This window comes from Eurypyga helias, unplaced genomic scaffold (assembly GCF_000690775.1).
Source record: "Eurypyga helias isolate BGI_N326 unplaced genomic scaffold, ASM69077v1 scaffold12620, whole genome shotgun sequence".
NCBI classification, from domain to species: domain Eukaryota; kingdom Metazoa; phylum Chordata; class Aves; order Eurypygiformes; family Eurypygidae; genus Eurypyga; species Eurypyga helias.
In genome coordinates, this window is record NW_010223832.1 from 60,979 (window position 1) to 78,143 (window position 17,165).

At 44.0% G+C, this 17,165-nt stretch overlaps 1 protein-coding gene across 1 annotated transcript; it reads right to left on the reverse strand.

Annotated features, from left to right (window-relative positions):
• Window positions 1-2,106: 2,106 nt before the first annotated feature.
• Window positions 2,107-6,417, reverse strand: NRBF2 (nuclear receptor binding factor 2; the record flags this gene model as incomplete). The annotated part of the gene is made up of 3 exons (XM_010154476.1): window positions 2,107-3,636; window positions 4,725-4,765; window positions 6,333-6,417. Coding segments are annotated over 3 exons (843 nt in total), but the record flags the coding sequence as incomplete, so codon positions are not given.
• Between the last annotated feature and the right edge of the window lie 10,748 nt (window positions 6,418-17,165).

Below are 17,165 nucleotides of genomic sequence, written 5' to 3' on the forward strand. Positions count from 1 at the left end.
CAAGCCAAGCCAACGCCAGAGCTCCGGCATCGGGGCGAGGGAGGGAGCGTGGAAACCGCCATGCCAGCTAACACAGAGTGCGGGCAGGGTGTCTGCCAGCCCTCCAGCCAGCCGAAAGGCAGCAGGTTTGGATCGCTGGGATGCAGACCAGCTGCTGACGGACAGGGCAGAGAGAAAAATTCCCTTACCTCTGTCACTGTGTGCTAGTACAACCTGTCCTCTAGCGGCAAGTGTTCTCTGTACAACCGTTCATCCCTTAAACGGAGGGCATAACCGCTTAGCTCCGAATTCAGACCGAAGAATTCCTTACTTGGAAAACCGAAAATATTTCATCTTACTTCACACAGATAGCTTTTTCCCTGGAATGTAAAGAATTTTACAAGGAAAAGTCATTGTTCTGTGGATTGTCACCTGTAGGATGTTCCACAAACCCTGTGGAAAGGGGTGACCCTACCTGCTCCCACAGGGCTGTCATTCCGCAGGCTTCACAGCTTCCTGCTGCCGAAGGGAGGGACAGAAGAAGCCGGAGCACCCGCGTGGTTCGCAAGGCCGCGGTCCGACTCTACTGGTACCGGCTGCTCCAGCTCTGGGTGCTCTCTGAAACACTGAGCCTTCCACACGGCCGCCGCGGGGCTTGCGCGAGGCTGGCGGTAGCGCAGCAGTGCTGACGCTGCGGCCCAGCACAGGGAACGCGCCACCCCGTCTGCTCTCCGCATCGCGCCCGGGAGTGGAGGACTGTCGTGCTAAGCCACGCGGCCTGGAGCTGGATGTCGGCGGCAGACTGCAAGAACAAACATTTGCATTGCAGGAGAGAGGAGAGTTTTAACACCTTCACAAGTAGCGGCGCGGAGCTTTGCCCCCGCTTGGCTCTCTGCCCACCGGGAAGCAGCTTCCTCTGGATCTGGCATTGTGTCGATGCAGCTATATATGAAGGGACAGTTCAGTCTTAGAACCAAAAGGTAAAGCTTCCAGTTCCCTTATCCCCTCTGAAGAATCCTGACTCTTCAGCAGAAGTAGCCAGGCTACGAGCTGCTTCCTTCTCCTGGAGCTGCTGTTTGCAGGGACAGCTGCGAGGTCTGGCTGCAGCTAACAGCCCCGAGCCACCACCCCAGCAGTGACGCGAGACAGGCGCTTAAGCAATTTTACTGCCTTCTGGTGAGCACACGCCGTTGGCTTTGCTTTACTTACGTGAGCAGAAACACTGCGCTCCGCTGCGCCGTCACCTGGAACCGCCAGCCAGGCAGGTGGCGGCGGAGGAGGTAACTTGGGGCTGACCTGGAACGGATTACCTCGTCACAGCTCTTCTGTGGGGCCACGTCCCAAGCTGCTCTGGCTGAAAAATAACTTTTTTCTCCAGTGAGGTTAGTTTCTTGCAACAATTCAGCACAAGGAACCTCCTCTAACGAACTTGTCTTACCTTCGCTTCCACAGGCTTTTTCCAGCCTCCAGTCCCTACTCTCCTTCCCGCAAGCACAGGAGAGACCGGGCATACGGAGGGAAGGGGAGAATTTGCACAACAGCAAGGTGTTCTTCCTGCACTGCCAAGTCCCTTGGGGAAGAAAAATGTACCCTGGGAAAGCAAGCTCGCCTTGCAACTGCCCAGGGATGGCTTCAAATGAGGTAGGTTGCAACACTTAACACTTTCCATTAATCAGTAACAGCTAAAGTTAACGAACGCCTCCAGCACACATTCAACAACCTCCCTGCTCGGAAAGCCTTGCCGACCCTGAGGCAGGCTGAGCGGGGCCAAGTGTGAGGGGGGCTGCACTGCCCTCCTCGGACACCAAAACCCCGAAGGGCCGCGCAGAGCCAGCTCCGGCAGCGCGGTTCCTTCAGCTGCAGGTAGCCCACCTCCCCCCAGCAAAGCCCTCGTGCGGCTTCCCCCAACACCCCTGCGCTGAGCAGGTGCCAGCGGCCAGCTCCTGGCCAGGTCATCCACCTACGGGGGGCAAAGGCCTCGGGTTCACCCCAGCTTCCCCGTGTTTGCTGGACGGCGAACACCGCAGTCCAGCCGTAGGTGTGTGCTAACGCCGTCGGCGTAAATCTCCGTTTGTTTTCTCTGTACTCTCCAGCATTTGCAGGGATTTAACACACTTGTAGTGTCAAAACACCTTGGTTTTTATTTTCATATCCTTTTGGAATCGGGTTAAGCTGTAAACAATTTCTTTTTCAATCAAATACTGCCAGCTAGAATTACTTCCATTCATGCATCACTGAAAACAAAAAGGGTATTTTTCCTTAAGTATAGATCTTTCTTTTTTTATCCATGTCACTTTATACAGAAACCAATAGCTAGATTCGATGCACCCTGATTAGTTATGTAAACAGATAACCCAAAAAACCCCCTCGTCAACTAAGAAGTTGGTTCCTTCATAGAATGGAAATTAAAACGTCTCCTGACATGAGGTTAACGTGGTTCAGGAGTACAGAGCGTGGCACATAAATCCATCTAGGAGGTGTATAAATTGCACTGTATCTGAATTAACAAGGTTATGCATAATGAAATGCACAGTTTAAATTCATGCTAGAAAGCATTTTTCAATACGAAGTGGCAGCCGACTGGCAACCGTGAGAGTTAGGTTCTGCACCATCATTTATGGCATCATAGATAACTACTACTTAGAGCGTACTGAAAAACCCTGAAGGATTGTGTTACTTGAAACATTCTCCAGGCAGTCATTTGGTTTGAAACATCAGGAGAAAGACTGAAGAGCTTGCCATCTTATACCAACTATGGTACCTGTAACTTTTATGAAGTAGATCAGATATGATGTGCATTTCACAGTAACAAAGTTGCTTTAATGCCTTTTCTCCAACAGTAGGATTGTGTTAGATGTTTCTGCCCTCAGATCACCACTGTCCCGCTGGTTTTCCCTTTTCTTACGTTTGGGTAACGACACGGAGCCCTTTTCCTGGTTTCTAACTATTCATCAGTCCTTTCAGCATATCTTCGGAGAGTTCCAGCAGTGGGAGTTCAGGGGACGGGATGTCCAGGGGGGGAAGGTTGGGTATCGGAATGTCCTTGGCCTTCCCAGCAGTCGTTGCGAACTTCTGCCAAGTTGCAGCTGCAGAAGTAGTTTCTGCGGGTTGCTGCAGACCCCACAACTCTGACTTCTCCACAAAGTCGGCATCTACGTCCAGCTCCTTGTCGACTGGAGATTTTTGGAGTTTAGCTCTTTCTGCTTTTAACTGCTTATTCTCTCTCCTTAACCTCTCATTTTCAGCTACAAGAAATTCTATGTGCCGTTTCAAATCGGCGATTTTGGTTGCCTGCTCTTCTATTATTGTTTTGTCATCCTTCGGAGCTTTGCTCCCAATACATGCTTCCACCGGCTCCTTCTTTTTCTGAAGCAGAAATAACAGTGTATCCGGGTCTCTGTCAAAGACACCCTGAATATCCTGTGGCCGTTTCTCTGTGGAAGGGCTGTACTTCTGAGAAACGGGAACCAAGACGTTTTGATCATCAGAGTCTTCAGCAGACGGCTTGTAAGAAGCCTGAAGATGTGCAGCTAATTCCTTGTCAGCATTCTGCTGGGCTTTCAGCTTTTCCTCCCTCTTTGCCCTTTTCCACCTCTCCTGGATGAGCAGTAGCTGTTTCATGTGACTATCCCTTTGTAATTCCAGTGATAGCTGAGCCTGAGCAAGAACAAGATTAAACAATTTAATTAGTGATCCCTAATCCCACCTGAATATTCACGCGTGTAGAGTTACACGCATGTAAATAATGACATCAACAGCATCACAGCGTGCCCGAGGGAGGGGGAGGAGCTTTTGTTACTCAGATACTAAAGCCAACAAGGAGTGCTCTCTGCTTGTACAACGCAGTAGATACCGAGATGTCACCCAAATTTAGCCTAACTACTGGTCGGTCGGTCGGTTTTGAAGCCACTGACCAGGCGACACCGCCCCTGAGCGGAGGCACTAGGAGTTGAACTGACCTACGACCACCGTCAAGAAGGACGAGATGCACGTGGCGTGCACAGCCACACTCAGCTAACTAGCACCAACCGTAGGCCTCTGTGCTGGTCCCTGTGTAGACGTACTGGTCACACCCAACACCAAGCACAAAAGCGCGCCAAGGCTGGACACGGTCCCAAATGATTCAGCCACATGGAACGAAAGGGGTGGCACGGTGGTGGGTAACTCAGAGCAACCATCGGGGTAAGAGGCTACTGTTGCTCTACAGTGACCCTTTGGAGGCAAGGCAGATGTTGGATCTGCCAGGGTTATTGGCTTTGATAATAACTGGCTAAACTCAAAGCCCGCTGCTAGAAAAGTGCTGAGCACTCAGCTACCACATTCACGGACAGATCTGTGCGATAAGTAAGGAAATGTGGAGCTGTTGTTCTGGAGATCCCCCAGTCAGGATGAACAAAACCAAAATTACGGCTGTGGAGGAGATGCTCAGCTCTGTGTCTCAGCAAAACAGCCTAAGTGCCTCACAGCACAAGTTAAACATGAAACTAGTGTTATCACCTACTTGACGATGCCTTGCAGACTAGAAACCACTGTTGGAGAACCCTTGGATGGGTTGGTTAGTTGGAAAAACTCTCAAGGAAGACTAGCATCACCGCACTTCCAAAACCGTGGTGCGGTTGCCACGGGTTCAGCAAACCAAGCAGAGGCTAGCGCCCCGGGGGGGTGTGTGATGTCAGGGCGCAGCGTGACACAGGCACACAACAGAGCTATGGCTGATTCTGGCACCCGCTGCGCTTCAGTCTCACCTGCTCTGACTGGGTCAGCTTCATAGCGTCTGTAAGGTACGCTGCAGAAGAGAAAACGGATAAACACTTAGGACAGGGTTACAAAACCTGAACGTAAAAGGTAAGAAAAGGCTCCAGGCCTTGCATATTCTGAATCCCTACAAAAAAGCAGCAGTCCAGAGGCAAAGTATTTACCAAGTTACAGTGGCTGCAAACACCTGCCGTTTTTCAGAAGTCTGAAAAAATTAATGTACGATAATGTAGTACACATTGCGCCCTTCCCATGGCATCCTGCTGGCTCAGGTTGTTCCAGTTTCTCTTTCAGAGGAGAGCAGCCATTCCCAGAAAGTGCCAGAAGAACAGAAGGGAAGAAACACATCTAAGGGCCAGACATTCAACACACAAGCATTTTAGGACAAAACGTGGTAAGTAAAAATCCTCTCGCCCGTGGCACACCAATATTATGTAACTACATTAATATTATTTAATTACATTCTTGATGAAGAGGTGTAGTCCATAGTCCCCCACTTTTTTCATCCACTTCCCCTCCCAACCAGAAAATGTGCTGCCTTAGTCAGAGCAACACTTTAGACTCTGAGCATATCTTGCTAGTGCTGAAAATGACAAGGTATAAGAAGTTCGTAGCCAAATTTGGAAGGATTTAAGATAATGGCATAGGATCATCAGACGAAGAAAAGCAAGAAACCTTCAATGCGTTTCTGGGTTTTGTCTTGATATATGAAGTGAAGGAAACGAAAAAAAGTCTGTATTAGAATGTAAGTGCCATCCCTCTGTACTCTGAGTATTCATGAATACCAGAGAAACTATCAATTTCTCATTTTATGGGGTTTTCTAGTATTTAGGAATGGAAAGGGAGAACGCCTGGCATCTAGGTTACGATGTTCCGAGTAGCCACTCGTTTTGTCTCCACACAAGCCCCGTCACTGGGCATGTCCTGCTTGTTGCGCCAATTAAGATCTCCTCTTTCTTCTTCTGCCAAGCACCTGCGGCACTGTCAGACAGCTGATGGACTCCCAACGCAAACAATTAAGCGTGACTAGTTCAATGGACAGGTAAACGCACACAGCCTCACTCAGGAGAGGCTGTCAGTCACAGCATCACGGCCTGCCGTGCAGCCTGCTGGTTTGCCTGAGTCCTGGGACAGCTGAGCTTACCACCTCTTCTTAGCTGTCCGGATTCAGGCATTAGGAAAGGGAAGTAAGTGAACTTCTGTAAGCAAATAAATGTCCAAGTATTTCCTTTATCAGCAGAGAGAGCAGGTGATTTCAGCTATGAAAGCAGCAAAGAAAATACAAAGTGTAAAGTGAAACTGCCTTACAGCAGGTCCCCAGCTGCACTTTGTGCGTGACACAAGGTGCTGGCTTCATCCTGAGTCATGAATTGCCTTCACGGTGATAACCACCCCTACTCAAAACAACGTCAGAAACGTCTGACTTCAGCTACTCCTATTAGAAAACAAGTTTTCAGAGGGGTGCTTGAACTGGACTGAAAAACAAATTCACATCTGAAGAATAAAAATACTGCAAGTAACCAGATATTCCACTTACACAAAGCATACAAATCTAGAAACTGATTTTAAGAGCTGGAATGCGAGAAATACCTACTCACCAGCAGCCTTTTTGTGACAAGATATTGCTTCTTCATATTTCCCTGCTGCCAACAAGCGGTCTGCTTTTCTGCTCTGCTGATGAGCCTTAAGATAAAAAAGAGCATTACATCAATGAGGGTTAACCAACAAATAGTCTTACCTGTTTTAACACTAATCAGTACATCTAAGAAACCTGTATTGATTCCAATTCTCAGGCTTTTAGGCTCAAATCTCCCACTCCCTTCCATGCTTTATAATTTGATTTCTTTCTTAATCCTACCTTGTAAGACTCTGGACTCTACAGGGAAGAGCTGAAATTTGTTAATGCAGCAAAGCTGGTGTGTACACAACGAAACCCTTTTGAAGCTGTTCCTCAGGAAGTACATTCTCCTTTACAGGCAGGCATCCATGGCAGCTGTGCAAAAGGACCAGTAGGCCGCAAGAACCTGTGAGAAGCTGTAAGCATTCAGGACCAATTTACCCAGCAAAATGCAAGATATTTGAATTATACCTCAGTTTACAGCTGGTTTGACATTTTTTGTTGTCCCATGCCCAAGAGGCTTTGCCTTCTGGGCAAAGAAATTGCAGATCTTTGGTTTTTTGTCTGCAGCTTGCAACAATTAATGGAAGCAGCACAGCCACAGGTAAAGATACCAAAGTCACGCCGTTGCTGTACAACAGTTAAGTCTATACCGGGATTTGTCAGCCACCAGTGGAAACCATAAAGGTAGACTAAGGATGTTGCTGAAAGCAACTGATGCAAGTATCTGCACACGCTCAGGGAGAAACAGTATCGCAACATCAGCACGCAACATCCGTGAAAGCAAGTGTTTTTGTCCTTACTACAAGAGATGAATTTACAGTCCATCCTCCAAGACAAGCTATGCAATAGGAAAGGCTGCAACACCACCAAGGCTGTCGTAGCACAGACGACTGGTGACTGCTTTACTACATGCCGAGTTTGAAGCACACAGACATCAAGTGCTGGGCACAGACTCTGTGAAACAATACAAGACACTTTGGAATCTGAAGACACTGCCTGTTGCTTTGTTTTTTTAAGATTACTGTTTCTCAAGAGAGCCTTTTCCAAATCCGTCCTGACCACCTGCAGGGGAAACAGAGCTGAAAGCCTGAAATCTGCCACTGTAATTGTCTCTGACCCATACAAATTCTCTATTCCCTCCCTGCACTCAAATAAAGGCATAAAACATATCACACTTCAGATGGTTAGTGAATGTAAGTCATCGACTCACTTTAAGCATGTTCCAGGCTCAACATAAAAATGAGAGCATTTGTCCGTGTCCTAAGATGCTAGAATAGCTGGTTCCCTACAGACCTTACGGAATTACACTTTTGTCCATCTCTTGCCATCCTGGAAGAAGCACCAAAGGTCAAGTAACCCAAACAGGTTGGTAACATGACTCTATCAGGACTAACACGATACTTGCACTCACAGGTGTTTTAAAAGTAAGTTCCAAAATGCAATAAATTTCTTTGTCATCTTTGTCCTCCAAGTTGACATATCACCTACAGTGTTGCAGTAAGTCAAATTTCCTACCAGAATTTTAGCGTCTCTGACACCACAGAAGAAAATGACTTCTACAGAAAATGCTCTTCTGGGCAACAGCTGTTCTTAAGCAATCCCTAGCAGCTGTATCACTGCATTTATACATTTGGCTTTCCTAAAACTGATTTCATATGCTAATATGGAGTGTTCTACAATAAAACCAAAACAAACCACACAAAACCCCTCCTTGATTATTCACAACAAGTATTTCAGTTATATTATTCTCCCTCACCTTCACTCAATCCTCACAGCAAGGTCAGCATTCCCCATTTCCTCTGCCCTGAAGTTAAATAATCTCAGAAGAGGAAGTGTTTTCCTGTTGGAAAATCATCTATTTTATGGCCTTTTTCTATAGACTCCTACAAATGGCATATGCCAGAAAGATGAACTTATTTCCCATGGGAAAGAACAAACAGTATCAGCTCATCCAGAGCCATCTCCTTGGTTATTCATGGCAGCTCATCCAGTTACAAATTAGCTATGTCATGGACATGCAACCACCTGAGCTAGCTCCTTGCAAAACAATTTTTCAATAAATTAGTATTGATGCAGCTGCTTCTGCAAACCACATGGGCAGGTCTAAAGAACCAGAGAAAGAGGAAACAGGGTTGCTAGAGAAAGAAGAGCTAAGAAAGTAATTCAACAAGCCAGGGGCCTGGTTCCATTTATTAGTGTCCACATAGAAGGATTTGAGTCTGATTTCAAAGGTTACTTTCATACGTTTTAAACTACTGGAACATGATATTACTCGAAATCACTGAAGCACATGCAGAGCATTTGAGGACAGTCAGTTGTTATTTGATTGAGCAATTAAATTATTTCCATTCTCAATTAACTCGCAGTGAAGCTGAAGTCTGAAGAAGTTGGGCTAGACCGTGAATAAAATTAGGAAAACAACAGTCCAGAGAGGCTAGCAAAAAGAGAAGCTAAGATTACTTGCTGTTACATCAAACCATATACACGTCAGGCCAGCTTACTCTGATGCAGAGCAGCAGACTCTCCCAGTGGAAACAAGAACCTTCCATTCTCAATTAACTTGCAGTGAAGCTGAAGTCTGAAGAAGTTGGGCTAGACCGTGAATAAAATTAGGAAAACAACAGTCCAGAGAGGCTAGCAAAAAGAGAAGCTAAGATTACTTGCTGTTACATCAAACCATATACACGTCAGGCCAGCTTACTCTGATGCAGAGCAGCAGACTCTCCCAGTGGAAACAAGAACCACAGCAGAGAAAAAAAAAACATACCAGTGCTTTAACAGAGCTGTGTGTGAGAAAACTAGGTGGTTTGCAGTCAGTCATGGGGGAGGAATTCCTCATTTTGTATGTTTTCCTGCCAGCCTGACAAGGAAATATTTACTCATTTATCCCACCCTGTGTTTGTTCCAATTAGCTGGTTGTGCAAGGACCAAGGAATTTCTCCCATTTTCATGGTAGATTATTCATGACCAGCAGTTTGAAATTAGTGGGGCTGTTTCCTAGCAGCAAGTGATGAAGCTGTGACAGAAGTAGTCAGATGTTTAATAGCCACGTATCGTGGATAAGCTTCTACATCTTGGCTAGTCTGCTGGTCATTCTTAGCATTCAGTTACACTTCGCCACACAGCACCCAACCATTGTTAGCAAACCTGTTTTGAACTCAGAGTGGCCTGTATCCCATTATAAACTTGGCAATGGGAGAATGGGTCCTATATCATAGAGAGAAAAAGATGGCTCTCGAGTTCACCCCCGGTCTGACGTCATGCTAGAGGAAGGTGTCTACGCCAACAGTTCCGGAGCTGCTATGGTGGCTGCCAGCAGACGCAAGCAGGACAGCTTTGACTTTGGTCCTGCTGCTGTGACGATTACAGAAACAGCTGCTGCACAACTGCAGTGGGTTTACGTGTCTGATTTCTCTTTCCTCTTCCAGTTGCAGTGCTGAAATAAATGTAGGATGTGGGGCAAGAATAATTATAATTTGTTAACAAGATATGGACTTGAAGGAGGTTGGCAACTACTTCCAGATGTCCCTCCCAATCCAGACGAGCCGGAATTCCCAGTAGGCAAATGGGCAGGTGTAACAACTTGACTCTTGTAAGAGGAAGCAGGTGTGAGTGAAGGATGACCAAGCTAAAAAGCTGCCTCACATTACTCCAACACGTTTGGCTCTTAAGGGATTTGTGTGTGCCTTACCGTGTCACCTAAGCTGCTCTGGATCAACTACAGAAGTAAGTAAGTAAGCAAGCTAGACAGTTTTTTTTCCTCAGACTTCCTGACTGTAGCTGAGATGTTAAGGGATGATACCTATGTTTGTAAGCTTGTATTGTTATTCCAAAGAAATGTTCCTATTTGAGTCTCCACCCAATTAACCTGAACCATTGCCTAGATAATCTCTGAGCAACAGAATTAAAAATAATCAAACAACTCTGTAAAGCAGCAATACAGGTCTCCTCTTTGCCTAGAGCTTTCTTTGGCAGCCCAAAAATGAACCACCAACCTCTTTTTTTACAATATAAGTTAGATACTGATGTGACTGCAGGCCATGAGAAATGAAGCCCTAAGGCCCACTTGCCAGGTTTCTTACCACTCCCTCAAATGGAAAACAAAACCCCAAACTCTAGTTTTCTTTCTAAAGATTGGGCACCATTACAACTTAAAGGATTACCACCACATGATCCTTCCTTAGGCGGGAGGGAGGACATCAAAACTGCTGCTTCTCTCATATGATTCCAGCTGATGGCTAACTACTATAAAAAGAGTAACAGGAAAGAAAAAAACCTGCTCTGTCCTACAATATTTTTTTAAAAATAGATGTAGTACTACTCACTTTCAAACAGGGTAAGTCTGCCACCCTCTTCTAAGAGCAGTAATTTGCAACAGTTCTCCTGTAGCTGAGATAGTCTTGTGTATGTTTTGTTTTCCTCTGTCCCCATAATGGGAACAGCTCTTCACTGGGCACAGCTTTGTACAAGATGTTAAGCTTACAGACTTCCTTGTTTATTGTAAGGGACTCTCTGGAAAGTGCCATGTTTTAATATGATTATGAAGCACAGATTACAGTGCCTTATTTACTAATAAAGTTACAAATGGAGGCAGGAAACCCCAGCCACTCAAATTATGGGGCCTGAGGAAAGCTAATTGTACAGAAGGCCTGTCTATAGTTTAACAGTTTGTGTTTCAAGTGAAAACGCTGTTTGGTGCTAACATCATCTATTTTATGCTGTGGACTGTGGCTACTAGTTATCTTTGCCAGAAGTGATCAATACCTATGCTCTCTTACTGCTGAAAACAAAACTAGTTTTTAAGAGATGAGTGATCTCTTTGGGGATTTGCTGCCTTAAGGATACAGGGCTGTTTTTCCAAGAATGTATCTGGGACAAAAAAAAAAATCCAAGTGTGCACTGCACTGCCTCCATATTGTACAAAAGAGTGCTAAGTATCTTCCACGTGGATTTTTACAGCAGCAGGCCACAAAGGGTGGTCCCCTCGCCCCACAAACACTCTGTTAGTGCTCCATGCACAGAAGTCTCTTTCAAACCTGTTCTTACCAGGAAGTGGTGAATACAAAGGCCTGAATGTATATGTCTGCATATGCATTGAAAAAAAGGAATGAAGAGAGAATGCAAGTGGAAAAGTTGACTTGAGAGGTCCAAGAATAAACTATGGCCATTTTTTAATTGAAAATCTTTTTAATTAAAAAAAAAAGTGCAATCTTGATGAATAAAACTCCGGATGACTATGGAGAATGCTTGTATTCACAGGCAGTTACACTAAAAGCAAAATTAATGAAGAGTTATACTGTAACTTCTGTTAAGTATTAGGAATATATTTATCACTAAGCCTAAAGAAATGGTAATGTGTAGCTTTATCAACAGAAACAAACTCCCTTAAAAATACTCCTTGTATTCTGTAGGTAAAGACAGGGTTGACTGAAGGAGAAACAAAAAATGGCAGAACCCATAGTGGCTGCTCAACCAATACCACTAGCCATGTTAGCTCAATTTTCTGCCTTTGAAAGCCTGTACTTAGTAAGGTTGACAGAACAATGACTCAGCTGTGAATTACAGGTTAGTGTGACTACAGAGCAAAACAAATATGTGAAACTCTCATGAGAATGTATTCTCAATATTGACAGACACCTCGCTCCCTTTGTACTGCACTGTAAAGATGTTGGAAGTTCAACTTGCTTGTAAACAACAGTATCAGAATTTAAATAGATGGCCAGACAAGCAACCAGTTTTTTAGCTGCCCAATATTTATTCACTAAATGGCTCTAATTGTCTATGCTTGTGTTCCCAACCTATTCCAAATTTAAGATGAGATGTTTAGTCAGAGTTCCTCACCATGCAAATGCAATTAAGAGATCTGGAATAATACCAACTCACATTAACACTGCTTAGGTTAGGTGGAGTCTTCAAAACCCCATACAAGCATAGCTGCAGCTCTTTCCCCTATCACCTGCAACTTCATTAAGGTGTGGTATCCTTTCACCTAATGCATAGTCAAATCAACCTCATTTTCTCTTCCTTTTCATCCATTTAGTATGATAAAATGCTTCAACTTGCTTATAGCCATTCAGTATACGTACACTTCTCTGCTGCTTTGGTAATGATTGTCCTCACACAGTTCTGCAGCTGGCACTACACAAGTCTTCCCAGCTGGAGGTTATAAACTAAATGAGAACAGTCCCGCTGCCCTGATAATAACAACAATCTGGGCTCCTATACGTAGCCCCAAACCACATGGCTCAAGCTGTTACAGCCACAGAGCAACCCCTCAGTAGGCACAACTGAATCATCACAACAAACAGTCCAGTAAACAAACTATTCCAGGAGCAATGGTTTCACGCAAGTGGGGCAGAAAGGCTCCAGCCTGCTGCCTCCCAGGCCTCTGTGAGCCTGCGTAAAGCGTGTGGCTTGAAGGTAGGCACCTAATGCCAGGGTGACACAGCAGGAAGGCACTGCTGGTAGGTACCCAACAGCAGAGATTCCAGTGAGGAAATAATGCTGCTGTTAACCACCCACAGCTTAGCTATTTCATTCCTGACTGGGAGCTACTGCAAGTCATTGTATGTGCAACACGGAGCAGTTTTGTGTTGTGCTTTTACAGTAGTTGTATGACTGAACACCACATTGTTGAGCTTTTCCAAGGAGGCTGTTGCTGATCTGGCTCTTCAGCTGAGGATCTGGTGCATCACCTCAGCACCTCCAGTCGCTTTACTCGGAGGGATGTGCTGCTGCTTCTGTGGGTTCACACCCTGCACCTCCCTTAACTGAAATGAACAGCCCTGTACAGACCATGTTCTTACTGAGAAAACCAAGCCAAGCCTTGGTTTTTACCACACTCTCACAGTGGTAAAAAGAGACTTTGTGTTAGGTGTGTCTGTATAATGGTACTTCCACTTGTATTACCTAAAAGCTTGTTTTCAGAATTGAGTGAATCTGCCTCCCTTATTTCATTTGATTGGAAGAAAAAGTATAGCAGCTTTCAGGCTAAGCTTTATTAAAAGAGGAAAAAAAAAAAATCAAGGAAAACAAATGCTAAGCTTTATTAAAAGATAAAAAAAAAAAATCAATGAAAACAAACTGGATTCAGTGGAAGTTTCTATAGGCTTACATAATATTCCTGCTTTTTCAGCTAAAGTAACGAGGTGCAGGCTGGTAGTAGATCTCAGACAGTGGCCCATGTGGTTTAAATCCTTTGGTCTCTGGTAAACTTTCACAGATGATTTATTTTTCTCCTCCTACTCTTCCATACTGCTTATTTATTCTGCTTGTTATTTTGCCCTCGTGCAGATGTAGTATCCACCTCCCTTCTAAACCATGTCTGAATGAAGACCATTCATTGGCGTGTACTGGAATGGTTGCTACCACTGTCTTACAGCGTTAATATTAAAACTTGCATTGTATCAGATTGTTGCAATATACATTTTATTGTGTTATTCTCACTCCAGCCACTGGTCTGTGCTTTCTGATTTTCATCAAAACAACAGCTCTTCAAGCTGGATCCCTTACGCTTCAAGAAACTTGTAGGCAGTAGATATTCACTAGATTTTGGAGTGTATTTTATTATAAACCACACAAAGTGCTCTTACTTTGTAGGAAGAATACAAAGTATCTCAGCAAATAGGATGACTTCTTAGCAAATATCCTACAGGAAGATAATGAGGTGTTAAAGTAGAATCTGCAGTTACAAAGTCCTGGGTGTTGGACTTTGTTCAACAAGCAAGTTTCCTTTTTAGTCTCTTCTTGAGGTTGATAACTATTTGCCTTATATTTTTACTGTGTTACTTCCAAGCTTCTGATGGGTAGCAGTGTGCTGTTGCGCTGCTTAAGTATGGAAAATCTTCACAGCTGTCTGGCTGACACCTTTTCCTCCTATAACTACGTTTAAAATTATTGCTGGGTGCGAGATCAGAATTCTTTGCCTAAACCAGATGGCAGGAGGTAAACTGAAGAAGTTCTTATTTCTTTCTTTTTTTAACAGGGTGTCTTTTCTTATGAGACTTACCTTGGTGCTTTTGCAGTACAAGTTTTAATTTCTTAAAGAATGTTGACATGTCTTAGTTTATGGCACTGGGTTGTGTGTGAAACAAGTGTTCAGCTGGACTAGATACCTGCTATATGGCTGCCTGCAGGTGCAGGGACTGCGTGTAGTCCGTACCAGTTTTAAGTTCCTCCACACGATCTAAAAGGATGGGCCCCTTTCCCATTGAAGTCATTAGACCTGAAGGTCAACAATTAAAACTTCTCATAAGTAAAAAACACTGCAGTTAAAGAATTTCTTTTTTTAAACAAATTTGGAAAACAATTCAGTATTTGTCTAGTTCTACCTACAGAAGTAAATCAGTGAATTAGGGAAACCAGAATATAATTAAGAAAAAGGAATATCATTGGAATTAAGGAACTAATATCATAAGGAATTAAGACCCAAAAGATGAAATAATTTTTTGAGGGAAATGTAAATTTCACAGGTAGAAAGAGAATGTAACTGAAGTCAGCAGAACACAACAAGGTATGGCATGCCACTTGTAATTAAGAAGGCTAAGCAAATAGTCAAATATATAAACAGTAACTGAAACTGAAAGTCACCAACACAAGTGATTAAGCATAGTTGGCGTGTTACATTTTGACAGAGAAACAGAGGCATTAAGATAGTGCAAAACTACTAAGGATTTTTCTTTGTCAGTTCAGCTCCTTAGGAAAAATCCGATGCTTTCCAGTAACTAAGACTAGGTGCTCAAATACACAACTAATGAACAAGTTTTACAGGACAAAGCAACATCCAAGAACTACAGCAAGTTCTAATGAAAAGCCTGGGCTAAAGAAAAAAACAATTAAAAAAAATGAGCAAGCCACAATTTACTGAAAGAAGGAAAATGTCTTGTACTTAAGTCATTGATAGCAGATAAATAAGCCTAACAATTAGTGTACCCAAAACCACTTTGTAGGGGTTGGTCGCTTGTTTTTTTTCCCCCCTCCTCTCTAATGGCTTGGTATCTTTGGAAACAGTTGTGCTTTTCCAATCCACAGGAACTAGACCTTAAGTAAGAAAAGAGATTTATAGAAGTGAAATACATGGCACTGGGTAATATAAAAAACTTAAATGAACATTTTTATATTGCTGGTTGGCACCTTCCCTGAAAGTTGTTGCAATCTGAAACTCAGCTGCAGAGAGGGACTGAACAGAAGAGCTTTGCAAAACTCTAGTTACTCCAGTTCATGTCCTTGTAAAAATGTAGGTGTGTTTTAACCATGGTACTGTACCCATTCACACTCTTGTCATGGAATGATTTTCATGGTGCTTGACACAACCTGAAAAGACAGGTCATTTTTCAGTATAAGATGATCCATGACTACCTTGTACAGCAGTTTCAATAAAAGTTTCTGTATTTCAGGATAGTCCTTAAAAGAGAGCAGGAACATATGCACAGGCCACTTCATAACTTTTTGTAGAGAACTATATAAGGAACATTTTTTTCCTGTAGCATCTGTTATGCAGAAGTGTCTTCGTCTTACTGTTAGCCTGGTGCTAGACAGGTGTGCTAACTGCACACTCCTGTCATGGTCATCAACCAGGTTTTAGCTGTATTCTTGTCACTCCTACAATCCTTAGGAAGTGATCTCAGGAAGAAATGCTACTAACTGGTGATATCTGCACTGCCACAAAGTTGCGACTTCCAGCCATTTAGTAGTGAATATTATATTACCATTTTCTCCTCAGAAGCCCATGCACTACATCTACTTTTTAAAAGTTTTACAGTGTCTGTGAAATAGCTATAGTTTATCCCTCCCACCTTACTATACTGCAAGTGTGTCTGACCTTAAACCCGTATTATCAGCAAGTTACACAAGCTTTTGACTTCTGCTGTTCTATATTTCAACCAGGCCTCCAGTATACAGAGTAAAAAGTCTGAAACAGCACAATGCAGACACACCCACAGTGGTCCTACACCATCACTTCAGACCTAAACAGATCACCTTCCTGCTTCAGTCAGCCCTAATTCCACGGGTGGTCTGCAATGCCCATTTTACAAACCTTTCTGAAACTAGACAGAACAACCCAGAAATACCTGACTGCCCCTGTATGAAGCAGGCAAGGGTTTGTCAGGGCTGAAACCAAGCTGGAGCAAGTAAGCTTTGATAAAGAAACTAAACTGACACAAGTCTGAGGTTTGCAAGGCAATGGCTAAACAATTTCTGGATCAAACTCATTCCTGGAAGCAGTACAGCTGTATTCCTGGTGTGTTGCAACTGGTTAATTGGACTGTTGGACCAAAGCTGCTTTTCTAAGGGAATGCTGTGTGTCACTGCATCTGAGGTACAGTCAAGATAGAGTTTTGACAAAACCAACAAGGCAGCAGAGAATTAACTGTTCTTGACACTAGATCTTGTCTATGGGACAGAAATGTGCCAATTTAGGCTGTTTATAATATGATTAGCTTTTGTGAAGATGCATTTTTCAAATGCCTGTTTCAGTTGAAGTTCATTAGATATGTAGTTTAAGCAGAGTAATGATTGATTTATCTTTTTCAAGCATTTCACCTTTTAAAATGAAAAGCAGCATCTAGTCAGCAGCGGGTTCTGGTAAGTCTGAACAACTCTAAACTCACAAAGAGCTGGCCATGTCATCTAAACACTTCCTGCCAGAACTTCCCTTGCGTTTGCAACTCGGGCCCGACTTAACCACCCCCCTCGCTTCCCCCAACCTCAACATGTCTCTACACGTACTCCCTTTTCTCTCTCGCTGCCCGCTGCTGCCGGGACGGAGCAGCCCAGCGCCCCACGGCCCGGCCATCGCCACCCCCGCCCC